The 13,488-nt window shown below is 35.7% G+C and overlaps 1 protein-coding gene across 1 annotated transcript in view; it reads left to right on the forward strand.

Moving 5' to 3' along the window:
- LOC119080382 overlaps positions 1 to 10,578 on the forward strand; it is a 33,243-nt gene extending 22,665 nt beyond the window's left edge. Inside the window, exons 11-18 of the mRNA XM_037188689.1 lie at positions 2,731 to 2,785; positions 7,220 to 7,739; positions 7,820 to 8,058; positions 8,125 to 8,354; positions 8,417 to 8,579; positions 8,653 to 8,759; positions 8,822 to 9,072; positions 9,429 to 10,578. Coding sequence (XP_037044584.1) covers positions 2,731 to 2,785; positions 7,220 to 7,739; positions 7,820 to 8,058; positions 8,125 to 8,354; positions 8,417 to 8,579; positions 8,653 to 8,759; positions 8,822 to 9,072; positions 9,429 to 10,273 — 2,410 coding nt within the window. The 3' untranslated portion in view covers positions 10,274 to 10,578. The remainder of the gene's footprint in view (positions 1 to 2,730; positions 2,786 to 7,219; positions 7,740 to 7,819; positions 8,059 to 8,124; positions 8,355 to 8,416; positions 8,580 to 8,652; positions 8,760 to 8,821; positions 9,073 to 9,428) is intronic.
- The last annotated feature ends 2,910 nt before the right edge of the window (positions 10,579 to 13,488 follow it).

Here is a 13,488-nt window from a genome sequence, read left to right on the forward strand (position 1 = left end):
AAATATCTTCACCCAAAGAAATTTCGAATTGTTATCAAGCACTATAATATAAAACCGATAGACCGTACATAGTTCACAGTTCAAATTCCATAGTGGACAAAAAGATGTCCACTCCAATTATTCAAAAACGAACTGACAATGTTGTAGACAATACATGTGTGCGTACCAGCAGTGCCACATCAAAATGACACCGACTGCAATCATATTACGATTACATTTTACCATACATACATACTCTCAAAGAGCAGCTGTTAAGAGCAGATATCTTTATGTTATTAAATACATCAACAGCACATGTTTCGTGACTGAGGTTGAACATTATATTTTTTTCCCGATAAATCGGCCAGCTTCAGTCAATGTAAAACAAATTTTTAAAAGCAAGGTCACCGTATTTAGAGATTTCATGTAATTGGATGATCCAAGGCAAACCGACTGTTCGGAATAAACAATTTTTATCAACAAAAATATGGTAAATTATGGTAAACATTTCGTTCTATTTACCAACAAAAACAGAAGCGTTTACCACATTTTCTTCCGATCTCTTTCTTCTTCGTAAACTAATCGTCTCCAATATGCACAAAAATGTTCGTTTCAAATATTCTGGGTGAAAATGTTCGTTGATCGTTGAACGACTTTGTATATACAACATTCAACTACTACACACAAAAGCATCCCTAATGAACGTACTCATCACCAACTTTGTAAAAAAAATATTCGTAAAGAGCTACCTCTATTTCAGTTCTCTCATATTTATTCAGTAGAGTGGTATTCCATCGTCCGTTGATGGTTCATTTACATCAAAGAAACGGCAATTGGATGTTTGGTTTATTTGATTGACGCAAAGATTTTTATTTTATTGTCAAGATCTCATTTGTTTTGTATTATTTTATTGTTATTTTAATTATTTGTTGGATAAAATTGTGCCTGTTCCGTTGGATAATATTGATAAAAATTGCAAGGACTGAATACATTTATGAAGTGCAGTGGAAGTTGTAGTGCAAATTAATGAACAAATGATTTTCATTCGAATGTGATGGAATGTTCGTTCTCTTCTACGTTCTTACGTTTCCATTTCCAAGAACATGTACAAAGTCTTTGTTAAATGAGTGTACAGAGAAGAAATTCAAAGACTCAGTAAGTTTCATTTTATTTCGACTTTGGTGCCAAAAATTTAGAGAATTAACTGAATAAATATTTGATCGTTTCTCGGTTATGTTTGCTCACAATTTCCGTCAAATGCAATTGAAATTGAAAAAGAAATTTCGTAAAGCCATAAATCTTACATGTAGACAGGTGGTGTCGTAAAAATTAACCTGACTTGGAGAGGAAGTAAACGTGGTTTTTGAATCTTGACAGCCTAAGTTTGACAAGATCTATACCAACGAATGATTGGTTGCCGATCTTCAATGATAAAGTTTCATAAATTAGTAGTTGGGTAGTGCGATGGCAATATATGTAAAATCTAGTCAGTTTCAGGAAAGCCGTTTGAGACCTTTTCGTATGTAATCACGGTAGAGACTCAAAGTTGTATTTACCAAAATAAATTAACGTTCTGTCGGCTTTAAGTTTATTATATTATATGGAGCAGAGATACACACGAGATACAGATTGTTCACAGTTACGAATCCAATCTTCTATATCTAACGAAAGCCAGGACGCCAATTCTCGTGAATTTAGGAATTCGTAACTTGACAGTTCTCACTTTAGTGCTAAGATTTGTAACACAGGGTGACAACTGTCAAGTTACAAATTTTTCATCGGCGCCCAGAAAGGATTACTGAAAATCATTGAACTTCAACTAGTCTTCCAGTAACAATTCATTGAAACTTAAAAATAATACGAAAATCAAATAACATTCCCAGTGCATCATGATTTCGGGATTCGTTTGCTTCTCTTCAAACGATACTCGAGTCCTTTGAATCGCCAAGCGGCAAACCCTTAATACTTATGTATCCTCAAGTGGTGAATAAACTCAGTCCCAACTCCCTTTTGTGATCACTACAAAAAATATGAAGTAAGGTCACGTTTGCGTAAAAATAATTCGTGAGCCGAAATAACTCGACAAATCTCAATGTTTATGTTTCCCATAACATTTCGTCGTATTTGGGTGATATTTTAGTTGCAGGAACGGTTAGCTTATGTCGTTTCGTTGTATCTATTATTATATCAGCTACTAACATCTCACCCTTGTCTGATTTATTTTTATTTTATTTTTTTATTATACTGTTGCCGGTGCTGTGTGTGCACAGCACATATGGTATCAGATTACACCTCTTCTAGAGTAAACAGACAGGAAGTGGATTTAAATTTTATTTTTAGTAATATTTTTCAACCTTAGCATAGAAACTTTAAGTCTTATTTACCTCGTCCACAATTATATTTTCATATTTTTACACCATATTTACATCATACGGTGGTAGAGCATTAATTACTTCGACGATACGATATTTTTAATCCCTACAATCCTTTGCATATCGTGTTTTGTTTCTGTTCGCTTGAACGTTTATGTTGTAATATCAGTCTTTTCTGTTTGTTTTGCAATCTATTTTCATACATCCAACAACATTGAAAACTGAAATGGCACTAATTGGGGATATTGCAGTGACAAAATAGAGAGTTTTTTTTATCATTTTGTTATCACATCCATCAACATTGTAAATCCTTTTTTCAGCTCTTCATTCCGACATCGACAGTATCTTAATTTGATTTTCGATTTTGTTAATTTTTCAGATCAACAACAGACGAGGACTTCCGTTCATTTGGTTCGTTTACAATAACAAAATCGGTGAGTTAATGAAAACCTTTGTGAGTCGAGCGTACATAGTATATTTGTGTAAACATGCTGGATGGGTTATTCATGTAGGTGTTTCCATTTAATTAAAGTTTGAATGTGATGTAAATATACTGTTGCAAATATTGTCAACACATTCCGTCACATATGATTGGTATATCTGACATTGCATTCGGAACTTCAACTATACATAAAATGTTAACTTGACAAAAATTTCAAAATCCATGTCGGAACTTCAAGTGTCTTAGTGACATGACAGCGAATCCTTCGCTGTAGAAATAATATTAATGCAGTTGATAATAAAGGATTTTGTTATTAGAATATTTTGAATTGTCAACAAGCGAAACAAATTTCGGAAATCTAGTCATTAGGTTGGGAAAACCCCAAAATGTACAGGTACTTCTCGGGTAGTTTTTTCATTGTTTTATGATTATTCACCTGTTACAGGTTTCCATGTCCACCCTATCGTGAAACGTCCGTACAGGCTGCATACTATTTTTGTACAACCGTTTAGCATTTTTCTATCTATAGACTCTGATAAAATTGCGTGGACAACAATGGAATGTGTTCAACTGTTTTAATTACCAATCCTCAAATGTCTTCTTGTTATATTACTAGACGTTTTATTACTAGAAACGTTTTGTTATTAGCAGCACGTGAGTCTTCCATACAAACGCTCATTGTGTTCGGATGTACTGTTGATACAAGGTTACAACTTGTGTTATGCTGTCTGTAAAATTGTCTATTAAAATAGTAATAGTAAGGGTACGTTTGTTGTGAGCGGAGAGAGACTAAGAATTTACCGGAAAAATTTTACTCAAGTAAATTTGAAAAATAATTAAATTTTTACATCTAAAATCATTGAAGTGGTGCAGCAGGTAAAATTTTAGTTGTGAGGGTTTAAAAAAAATTCCACTAATTATTTGGAAGTGACAGAAAAGAAATACAAAATGTGTGCTGGATTTATGTATTGAGCTTATGTAATGAGCCAAAATTTTCATAATTGTCCGTGTTTCTGGGTACATTTGAGTGGGCTGACTTAACTTGATTTTTATATTTAAAAAGGATTGAAGTCTAGTGCAAATGATGGAACAGTATTTACCCATTTACCTGGTCTGCATTTACCTGATCTGCATTTACCTGTAACATCATTTACGCAGGTCGTTTCCCTCTCGACTGTTCAAGAATTCAGTTAAGCTGACTTCGGATACAAAAGAAATTTTTGTTGAAAATGATGCTAGTTTCTGTGTGTGACAGCGGTGAAGCAGAAAATAAATGACACAATCTATTCGACTTAGTACGAGCGTTTAATATTTTGTCAAACAATTTCAACGGAAATTAGAACAATTAGAACGAAGATTTCAGAGACTTATAGTCTGCAGGTACAGACTTCTCATTTTGATATGTTGTGCTTTTGAAATGTCTTTCAAAAAACAATTTCAATAATAATAATCACCGCAGTACAGTTTAAAGAACTGGTCTGACCAAGTTTGGTATATTTATCATATCGGGACTGTGTAAGGATATAAATCCGAATTGCTTTACTGTGAAAGTACATAGCATTTAATCGGTGACATCTTATAATTGTGAACAGATAGACCAAAGGAATCGATGGATTGATGCAGCGCACATATCAATTAGTTGATTAAATGGTACACTGTCGTGACTTACTGTTCTACAGAGCATCACCACGGTAAGGTGAAGATTGTGGGTTCGTCTTCCACCCGTGCACCAATTTTTCATTTCAAATTACATGTCCACGAGCACACTACAGCACATTACACTGACTCATTTGGTACTTTGATGATCCGTTGCAACGTTAAAAATGTAACGTACAGCCAGGTACCAAAGACAAAGACAAGCAAAGACAAAGGCAGTGAAATTTCAGCATGAATTTGCTTCAGCTGTTTTTCAGTCAAAAGTGTTTACACCACCCCTAGACACTTCGAAAAAGAATATATGTGAATAGTGTCACACCCGGGTAAAACCATAAAAACAGTTTCGATTGTTTGTGTGAATCAGCTGAAAAACAGCTGAAGCAAATTCATGCTGAAATTTCACTGTCACCAACTGTATTAGTTTCTATTAGCATTTAGTGATTTGATTGATGAGTAAATTAAGTCAATTGAATGGGCTTAGTTCTAGCTGACAATTTCTTGAGTCATAAGTCCATTGTTGCAGTTTTATATAATTGGAAAATCTACAAGAAAATTTAAATAGCATATCGATGCATTATATGTGGAGCTTAAAATGAAATAACTTTTTAAAGCTTCAATCCTCGTCTGTTTGTACGTAGTACATAAAATCGAATTTCCTTTCCAAAGATAATATTATGAGTCGTATTAACAAAGAAGAAAATTTCCAAAATTATTTCACTCACGCGATTCTCACACATGTTCTGTTTTCAATTTGACTTATAGATCAGAAACAACACTATCGGCGAATGGCATCAATATTAATAAGGTTTCTTTCGTTTTGTGAATATATTTTTTTCGCTTTGAATAGATAAAGAAAAAAAATTAAAAATAAAATTTAAAATTCATAATCAAACAATCATTGAGTTAAAATATAGTGTCTGTTTTACAAATAACTTTGTTGCTGGATATAGAATACCAAAACACTCTGCTCCGTCTAGTCGAATACGCTCTCATTCATAACGCTCGGTAACATCAAGTCAATTGCATATACATTTTTGCTGTTAAACATTGAATATAATATCGATAACGAATAGCTGCGATAACTGATAAATTAGATAGATAAATAGACGACATGTCGAATTATGATAACGTAAACATAATGTAATAATTACACACATACCCAATCTATGAGTGTAAACGAAAAGAAAAACTGTTATCGATGATTATTTTGCACGGTGTGCGCCGTCAAACAACAAGTTTTAACATTTTTATCAGCTGTAAATTCTCACATTCGGCCGAGATTAGTTTCTTAGTTTTCAGTCAAAAAAACTTTTTTGTTGCAAGTTTGCGGTGATGAGTGAATATCGTTTGCTAATTCCCCGGATAAAAGGATAAGATGCGTGGAAAATATGTGGTCAATAAAAGTGTTCAAGTTCAGCAGAAAAAGGCAATGCAAATTATCTTATCAAATTACTTGATTTTCGTTTGTTAATTTTGTAAATCATTTTTTTTACGTGTATGACACGTTTTAAAATAAAGTTCGTTTGATTCGATACAATAATTCATTTAACATTGATAAGGGAAGCTAAAATTATGGCTTGTTTGCCGCAGTGTTTATCCAGCGTGAAAATACGTCACCCTATTGAGCTTAGCCGACTTAAATATTTCGCAAATCACTTTTTATTAAATCACGGATATCATGAGTAATGATTCCATGGCATGAGGCATGTATTTCTACATTCAAGTGTTTTATTTGTGCCAGAGTTTCTAGGAAGTGTTTATCAAATAGAATTAAAAATCACTTGACGGCAACACAAAAAAAAAACTGTCGGTCAGCTGAGGGAAGTCCCAGCATCGTTTAGGGCATGGAGACATTGACTCTTTTAAGTTATCGTGTTGACAAATAACCAATTCAAAAACGTTAGAAGTCTTTGGTAAATTAATTTTCTTGATTTTGTGTTGGGTAAGGTCGTGTTGTTAAACGTTAAATAAAAATATATAAAAATAATTTTCTCGATTTCCACTCCTTGACTTAGTCAAGGCTGTACGACGGCTGTTACACACGCCTTTCAAAATGACGAAACCATTTACTCTGCCTTTGTGTGATCTTTGGCAGCTTTTGGATATCAATTGCCGCATTATCGATTATTTTTAACTGTTGCAAGTTTAACAACATTAAAAATTGAGTTAAGACCTTACGTGCCCCTCTGATAATGGTAGATTATGCCAAGAATTATGCACCTCCGTCCAAACTGTTTATTTTGACGATTCGGAATTAATAATACGAGCCGAAGGCGGGGTACATAATCCAAATCGTTAAAATAAACATTTTGGACAGAGGTGCATTGCATACGATCTTTTACCTGCACAAAACAGATATATCGAGATAAACAGTTTTGCGAAAATGGGATAATGCGAGATTATTGTTCTAGGCAGATGAAGTTAAATAATGCCTCTGGACTTCACGACCATTTTTTTATTAAATTATGTTACAAGTTTCGTTCCAGAAAATGAAGTTTCTAGGATTTATGTGAGACTCGCCGTAACATGAAGTTAAAGTTATATTTGTCGTCAAAACGCTTTTTTTTAAAGAAATGCTCCTTTTTGCATGTTCATGCTTTTTTCGAAGCATAAACACTAGAATTCAGGGCTTCTTTGTGGGAATTTAAAAAAATCTGAATTTTTCGGAATTTTCTGAATTTAAATCAAAAGGAAAAATAATTCGTCATACTGTCAACTGTCCTGTGCCCGTACTGCTACAATTTTAACGTTTTCCACTTTGTCATTCCAGAAAAACCCAATGCGAGCTGTATCTTGTCCATCAATCATCGAAAATCACTTAGACCAAGCAGACCGAGTCAAAACGGCTCGTCAAAATGAAAAGGATTCCATGTGCCGAATACCGAAACCGGACGACATTCAGCATCCCAATCGGCCGACGGGTAGTGTGTTCCAGAAATTGAAAAACACATTCTCGAATTTGAAGGGAAAGAACGTTGACCAAGCAATGGCCGATGCTGATTCCGTGTACCATTTTGGTCCGTTGAAATGGAGATCGAGTAAAGAACGCCGAAAGGTGAAACAATTACGGCGCGACAAATGCAATAGTGGCGATAGTGGTATTCACGTTGAACACGAAAATGACTCGGAAAGTAATGAAAACATACCGCCTATGAGCATAAGACGGATAAATTCGGCCAAAGAACAGAAAATCAAGGAAATGAAATTGAATCGATCCGATAAGAAACAGGTGCGTTATTTAAAGGGAAAGTCGGCCAGTCAACCGAATGGATTAAACACATTGTACAGAGGTAATTTTTCATCATTCACTTCTCGTGCTTAGAATACATCGCTGTCGAAGTATTGAAATTAATTAATTTGGTCTCTGTAGATCGATACGAAAGCGATTCGTTGACCAGTGATAACTACCAAGAAATCGTCTATGCCGAAGTCTTATATCCATTCGAACCGGTTGGTGATCAGGCATTGGCATTGGAAACTGGTGCTCTAGTCGAAGTAATACGTCGGGATCCGGGTCCGTGGTGGTGGGGACAAATCAAACACGACGAAATCATAGCCAGCATAATTCCAGATCAGCCGCAAGGATGGTTTCCGAAAGATTTCGTTCGGGTAGGTGTTGTGACACTCCTTTCAAAAATTCTATTTGCTCTAAAACATAAACTGGAATTCCCGTAGGTCATCCCGCCACTTCCAAAGACTAAACTAACTGATTTGGAAAGTCAAAAAGTATCTGTGACCAAAGAAGACGTAGTGCAGCTAGAATTTGCCGAAGCCTACAATCCATCTGTTAAAACGTCCCCAGCGAAGGGTTTGCAGAGCAGTGAAATGATTCGAGATAATGTTGTCAAGGAATTGTTAGAGACTGAGATTAAATATGTCAACCTGCTGTCAGCTTTATGCAATGGGTAAGAGCCAGATGCGCCGACAGAATAAACAAGAAATTACATTCTCCGTTCGTCCACAATAGATTTCTCAACGTACTCAGGCAAAGGGATGACATTTTTTCCGTGGATAGTGTATCGTTGATATTCGCCAATATTGAACAAATCTGGCAATTCCAACAGACCTTCCTAGATGCATTGCGAAACGGAATTCAACAAAATCGAATCGCCGAAACATTCATTGAGTTTGTAAGTAAAACGTCGGTCTAATGTCGGCCTCTATAGAGTTGATTGAAATCGCCCTTTCTCCTCACGTTTTCAGCAATCAGCGTTCATGGTCTATTCGATTTATTGCAATTCATATTCAAGAGCTTTAATGGAATTGGAAAGTTTCAGCGAAAATGAGGGAGCGTTGACTATTCTAGAAGAGTAAGTCTGATACATTACAACAGTTCGCCCATCGATAACTAAAACAAATCCATTCTCCACAGCTGTCGTATATCACAAAACTTGCCAGAGCTTCCATTATCCGCTCATCTGTTAGCGCCGATACAACGACTATGCCGGTACCCATTACATTTAAGTGAACTTGTAAAATTTACACCCGCCAAACAGGAAATATTGAAACAGCAACCGTCGCTCATCGATATTACGAAATCGGAAGCGGAAATGATTGATTGTAAGGAAACATTGGAATTGGCGCTAAGCGCAATGAAACGCGTCACCGAAATGGTGAATGAAGGTATGTAACAGACGTGAGTTAGTTTTTCGAATGACGATGACACAATGTTCATCAGATAGAAGAAGTGTTGAAATTTTTCGTAAGAACTCAATACAATTGCTCCCCCTAAGAACTTGTAGCTTACCGGGTTCCGGTAGTTTCTTAGGAAGCTTGTAATTTCCTACACAGCCTTCGAATTTTCAGTACCTTATGATTCACACGTCATTCATTAGAAAAATGGTCTGTTAGAGCTAGTTTTACCAGAGTCTGTAATTTCTCAAAGATTTTCTGACTCCACTCGTGCTAGTGGCTTCTCGTGGAGTCAGGAGACTTCTAAGGTTGAATCAACGTTATTAAGGTCGATTCAATAATTTCAGGTAAACGACACAGCGAATATCTCTTCCGCATCCAGTCCCGTATCGATGACTTCCAAGGACCGGCCATTAGTTTGCACAGCACCCGCCTATTTTTACAATCTGACGCTATTCACATGACCCCAAACATTTGGAACAACACATACACACTATTCCTATTCGATCATCAAATCATCTACTGCAAAAAAGATCTGCTGAAGCGCACCCAATACATTTACAAAGGCCGGATATTTCTGGACAATTGTCGAATTCTCAACCTACCCGATGGGAAAATGTTCGGTGTGACGCTGAAAAATGCACTTCGACTGTTTTGCGCGACCAGAAACAAATGGTTGGACTTTTGTTTCCGCAGCAGTAGCAGTAAATTGCGATTTTTAAATACTCTGTCAGCTGAGCGTCAATTTTGCGGTCAGAATTTATTCATATCCGAATTGGCTGGTGAAGACGATAATGGCATGTTGACTGATGAAGATGATGTTGTTGCCAGTGACCATGTGGACTATGTCGATGTGAGGCCCGACAATGTGATTGTGGAGCCGAAAGTGAATAATGGTACTGCCGGTGGAATTTTTAAGAAAAGTGATACGTTGCCGAAAAAATCGCGTAAGCTTCACAAGGACATGACTGCAACCAGTTTTGAGTGTCATTCGAATTCGTTGGGACGTCGACGGATCAATAATTGGTTTCGGAAAGCTAGGAGTACAAACTCAACACCGTCACACAGCCCAACCCATCAAATGATTGCTAGTAATACAAGTAGTAGTAGTAGTAGCACTAATACAATAGGTCTAAATTCAATTAAGCCAAAGCAGAAAAAATCAAGTATTTTTGTAAGCTCGTCTTCATAAGAGAATACTGAAATTCAAACATGTAAGAGCCTACAAAATGTAACGACGGATCGGACTAATTTATTTAAAAAAAAAAAAGAGGGAAAAAAATTGGAAATGTAAAATGCGAAGGGAGGCAATGTACTATTTTATTTAAGTTTTAAGTACATATGGAACAAGAAGCAATTTAGTTATTTCAATACGGCCAAAGAGCATTACTGTATACATATATGGCTCCTACTTATAAGGAATATGAAATCTCTGAGCTAAAGTCATAATTTATACAAAAGTTCTGATAAGTTTATTAAAAGAACGTTGAAGTCAGAGCGAAAGCGTTTCATTTTTCTAAGTTGATCTGTGGAAGGGTGCGAAAGCGATAATGAATTCGGAGTACCAACTGACATCGAAAAGATACGACATACGATTTCATCAACACACGTAAACTTTCCGTAACTTTCCTACCCGAAAAAAATATCACGAAATAATTAAAACTATGCTCTACCGAATGGGTTGGTCAGTTCACTTGACTGATAAAGTTATCAAAAGAAATTTTTTCATTTTTACTTCAATCATCCATTCTTTAAAATAGCACTGCACTGCAATGAATTCAAAACGACTGCAAGATGAAGCAAAGATATCGAAGTCATAGACAGACGTCCCACTTGCCCGAAATGTCCGAAATTTTACACATTTGTCCGAAATTGTCCGAAATGTCCGAAATTTTCTTCAAGATCTGACCGGATTTAAATATTGAAACTTATAAAAGACTCTACAAAAAAAATCGCCTGCGGCGCGCTTCATACATTTTTCAATTATAATTTCCGTGTACCAATTCTTTGTCTCAAAATTTATACCAACATAGATGAGGGAGTAAATTAATTTTACGTACATATGTACATATGTACAACCCTTTGAATTATTTGAATTAAGATTCGTCCATCAGTCAACAACAGTCATTTGCTAATTAAATAAGTGTTTTACTAAAAACGATTTTAATTTGATTAAATCGTTACTGAATTTGTTAAGGGAGATTCCGCCAATAACGGTCTGTTGAGTTACAATTTTTAAGACTGAAAACTCTAGTTTCAAGAAAAAATCGTAGTTTCAGGCATTATACTGATCCTTCCTCTATTGCCTCAAAGTGTTAAAAATTTGATCTGAGGTAACTGGTCATACAAAACTATTGCAATTGGCGGAGGTCTGCATTTTCAAACCCATATTCTACGGCGATCTCCGCTATCAAAATTTGTTTTCCGCAACAACGGATTTGTTCCATAGTTTTTCACGCTCTATCATCTCCAGCAAGTTTTTTTTCGTTCACCATAGAAACTCAGGCGTCCGCTGATAGACGATTTTACAGTTTTTAAAATTTACCATCAGCGAACCGGCGAGCCGCCCTTAACTTAAACTACTTTCATTTCACTCGTCACAATCCGAGCCTTCACATAGATATTTTAATAATCGATGAGAAAGACACGCTCTCCTGGTTTCTTCAAGATAACTTTAACTTCTGAAGGCAGTCAAATTCAAAAAACTCTGCATCCCATATTGACAAATTTTTAAAGATTTTTTATTCAGTAAGGGAACTATCGATATTGTCGAATTTTTTAAGTTACTTGGAACTAAATAGAAAATTTGCCTGCCTGTGGCGTATCGAGCTTCGAAAAGTAAAAATACGACTTATGTTTTGAAGGTCGACGTATTAGGCATCTAGCTCAAATTTGAAGTGCATTAGTGCATTTAGTACATTACTAAACCAGTGTATAGTATGGCGTTTTACTTTACGAGCGAGGGAAAGGGTTTTCACTAGTGAGAGAAAGGCTACATTCCCTCACTAGTAAAGTAAAATACATTTCTAAGCATTAGTACAAAATTTTTGGAATATTTGGAATATTTTCAGCCAGGTTTCAGTTAACCCTCAAATTTAACAATACTTTTAGTAAAACATTTTTCAAAATATACTCCAAACAAATTTTTGAGTTTAGAATTTGTCACCAAATTCTGCAATGAAAGTAGATAAGTAGGTATGGCCAGTCCATACAAGTCGGAGCACATACGGATTTGCATGGCGCCACCTCAAACGAACTCATTTCTAGTGGAAATTTGCACTAGAAATGAGTTCGTTTGAGGTGGCGCGCCATGCAAATCCGTATGTGCTCCGGCTAGAACAAGTTTGAACGTTTGGCCATACCTATCTATATACTTCATTGAAATTCTGCTGATATAAAACGTTGAAATTTGGTGAGGGAATGATTTTAAATGTCTCACAGACTATTCCTATTGCGATTCTTTAGTGAAAACTGGAAAACATTTGTCCGAAATTTTTTCTGGAAATGTCCGAAATTTTATACAAATTGTCCGAAATGTCCGAATTTCGGACAGGGCAAAATTTAGTGGGAGGCCTGGTCATAGATTAGGAGATACTACCTGTAAGAGTAATGGGCAAAGACATCCAAAAATAGTTGGCATTTTTAATACTACTGTTAAACGGAAAATTTATGCAATGTGCCTACTCATGTGAAATTGACAACTCATTTAAAAACAATATTCTGGGGACCTAACCCAACCAATATATTGGGCCTTGTTGCATCAGGTAAATTTTTGAAAAACAATGCCGGTTGCAGGAAATCATCAATCGAAATATTTTTGTACACTCACGGAATTTTGAAAACCGACACATTTTCTGTTTCTGTGTTTTACTTGAGTTTCTGATTTCTCCATATAAAAATACATGCAAAATTCACAAAAAACCAGTAAACCACGAAACAGAAAATGTGTCGGTTTTCAAAATTCCGTGAGTGTAACTGTTGGTCAACTCAGACATCTTTATTCTGACGTAGTCCATCTAATGAACCATCGAATAAAAGCAAATATTCCAAATTCGGTTCAGGATCTCTCAAGTTATCGTAACGTCAAAAATTGTTTTGGTCCTAAGGTCTACGAACTTGACCTGAAACATTTTAATCCTCGTCGATTGAAGCGAAATTTTTGAAAATCGGTTCAAAATTATCGTGCGTTCAACGTTACAGACATTTGTTTATTTTCCGTTTTTTGCCAACACTTCATACATTTCATAAAACCAAGGCGTATTTTCTGACGTAAGACCCTTGATTTTACACTAACTGAAATTACTGACAACTTTGAGAGATGAGCGCGAATAAAAGTAAAAAGTACGGACTGGTAAAACGTTACCATCCAGAGAAAATGTCGGTTTTGTAGTCGATTAAGAATTGACT

This window comes from Bradysia coprophila, unplaced genomic scaffold (assembly GCF_014529535.1).
Source record: "Bradysia coprophila strain Holo2 unplaced genomic scaffold, BU_Bcop_v1 contig_350, whole genome shotgun sequence".
Lineage (NCBI taxonomy): Eukaryota > Metazoa > Arthropoda > Insecta > Diptera > Sciaridae > Bradysia > Bradysia coprophila.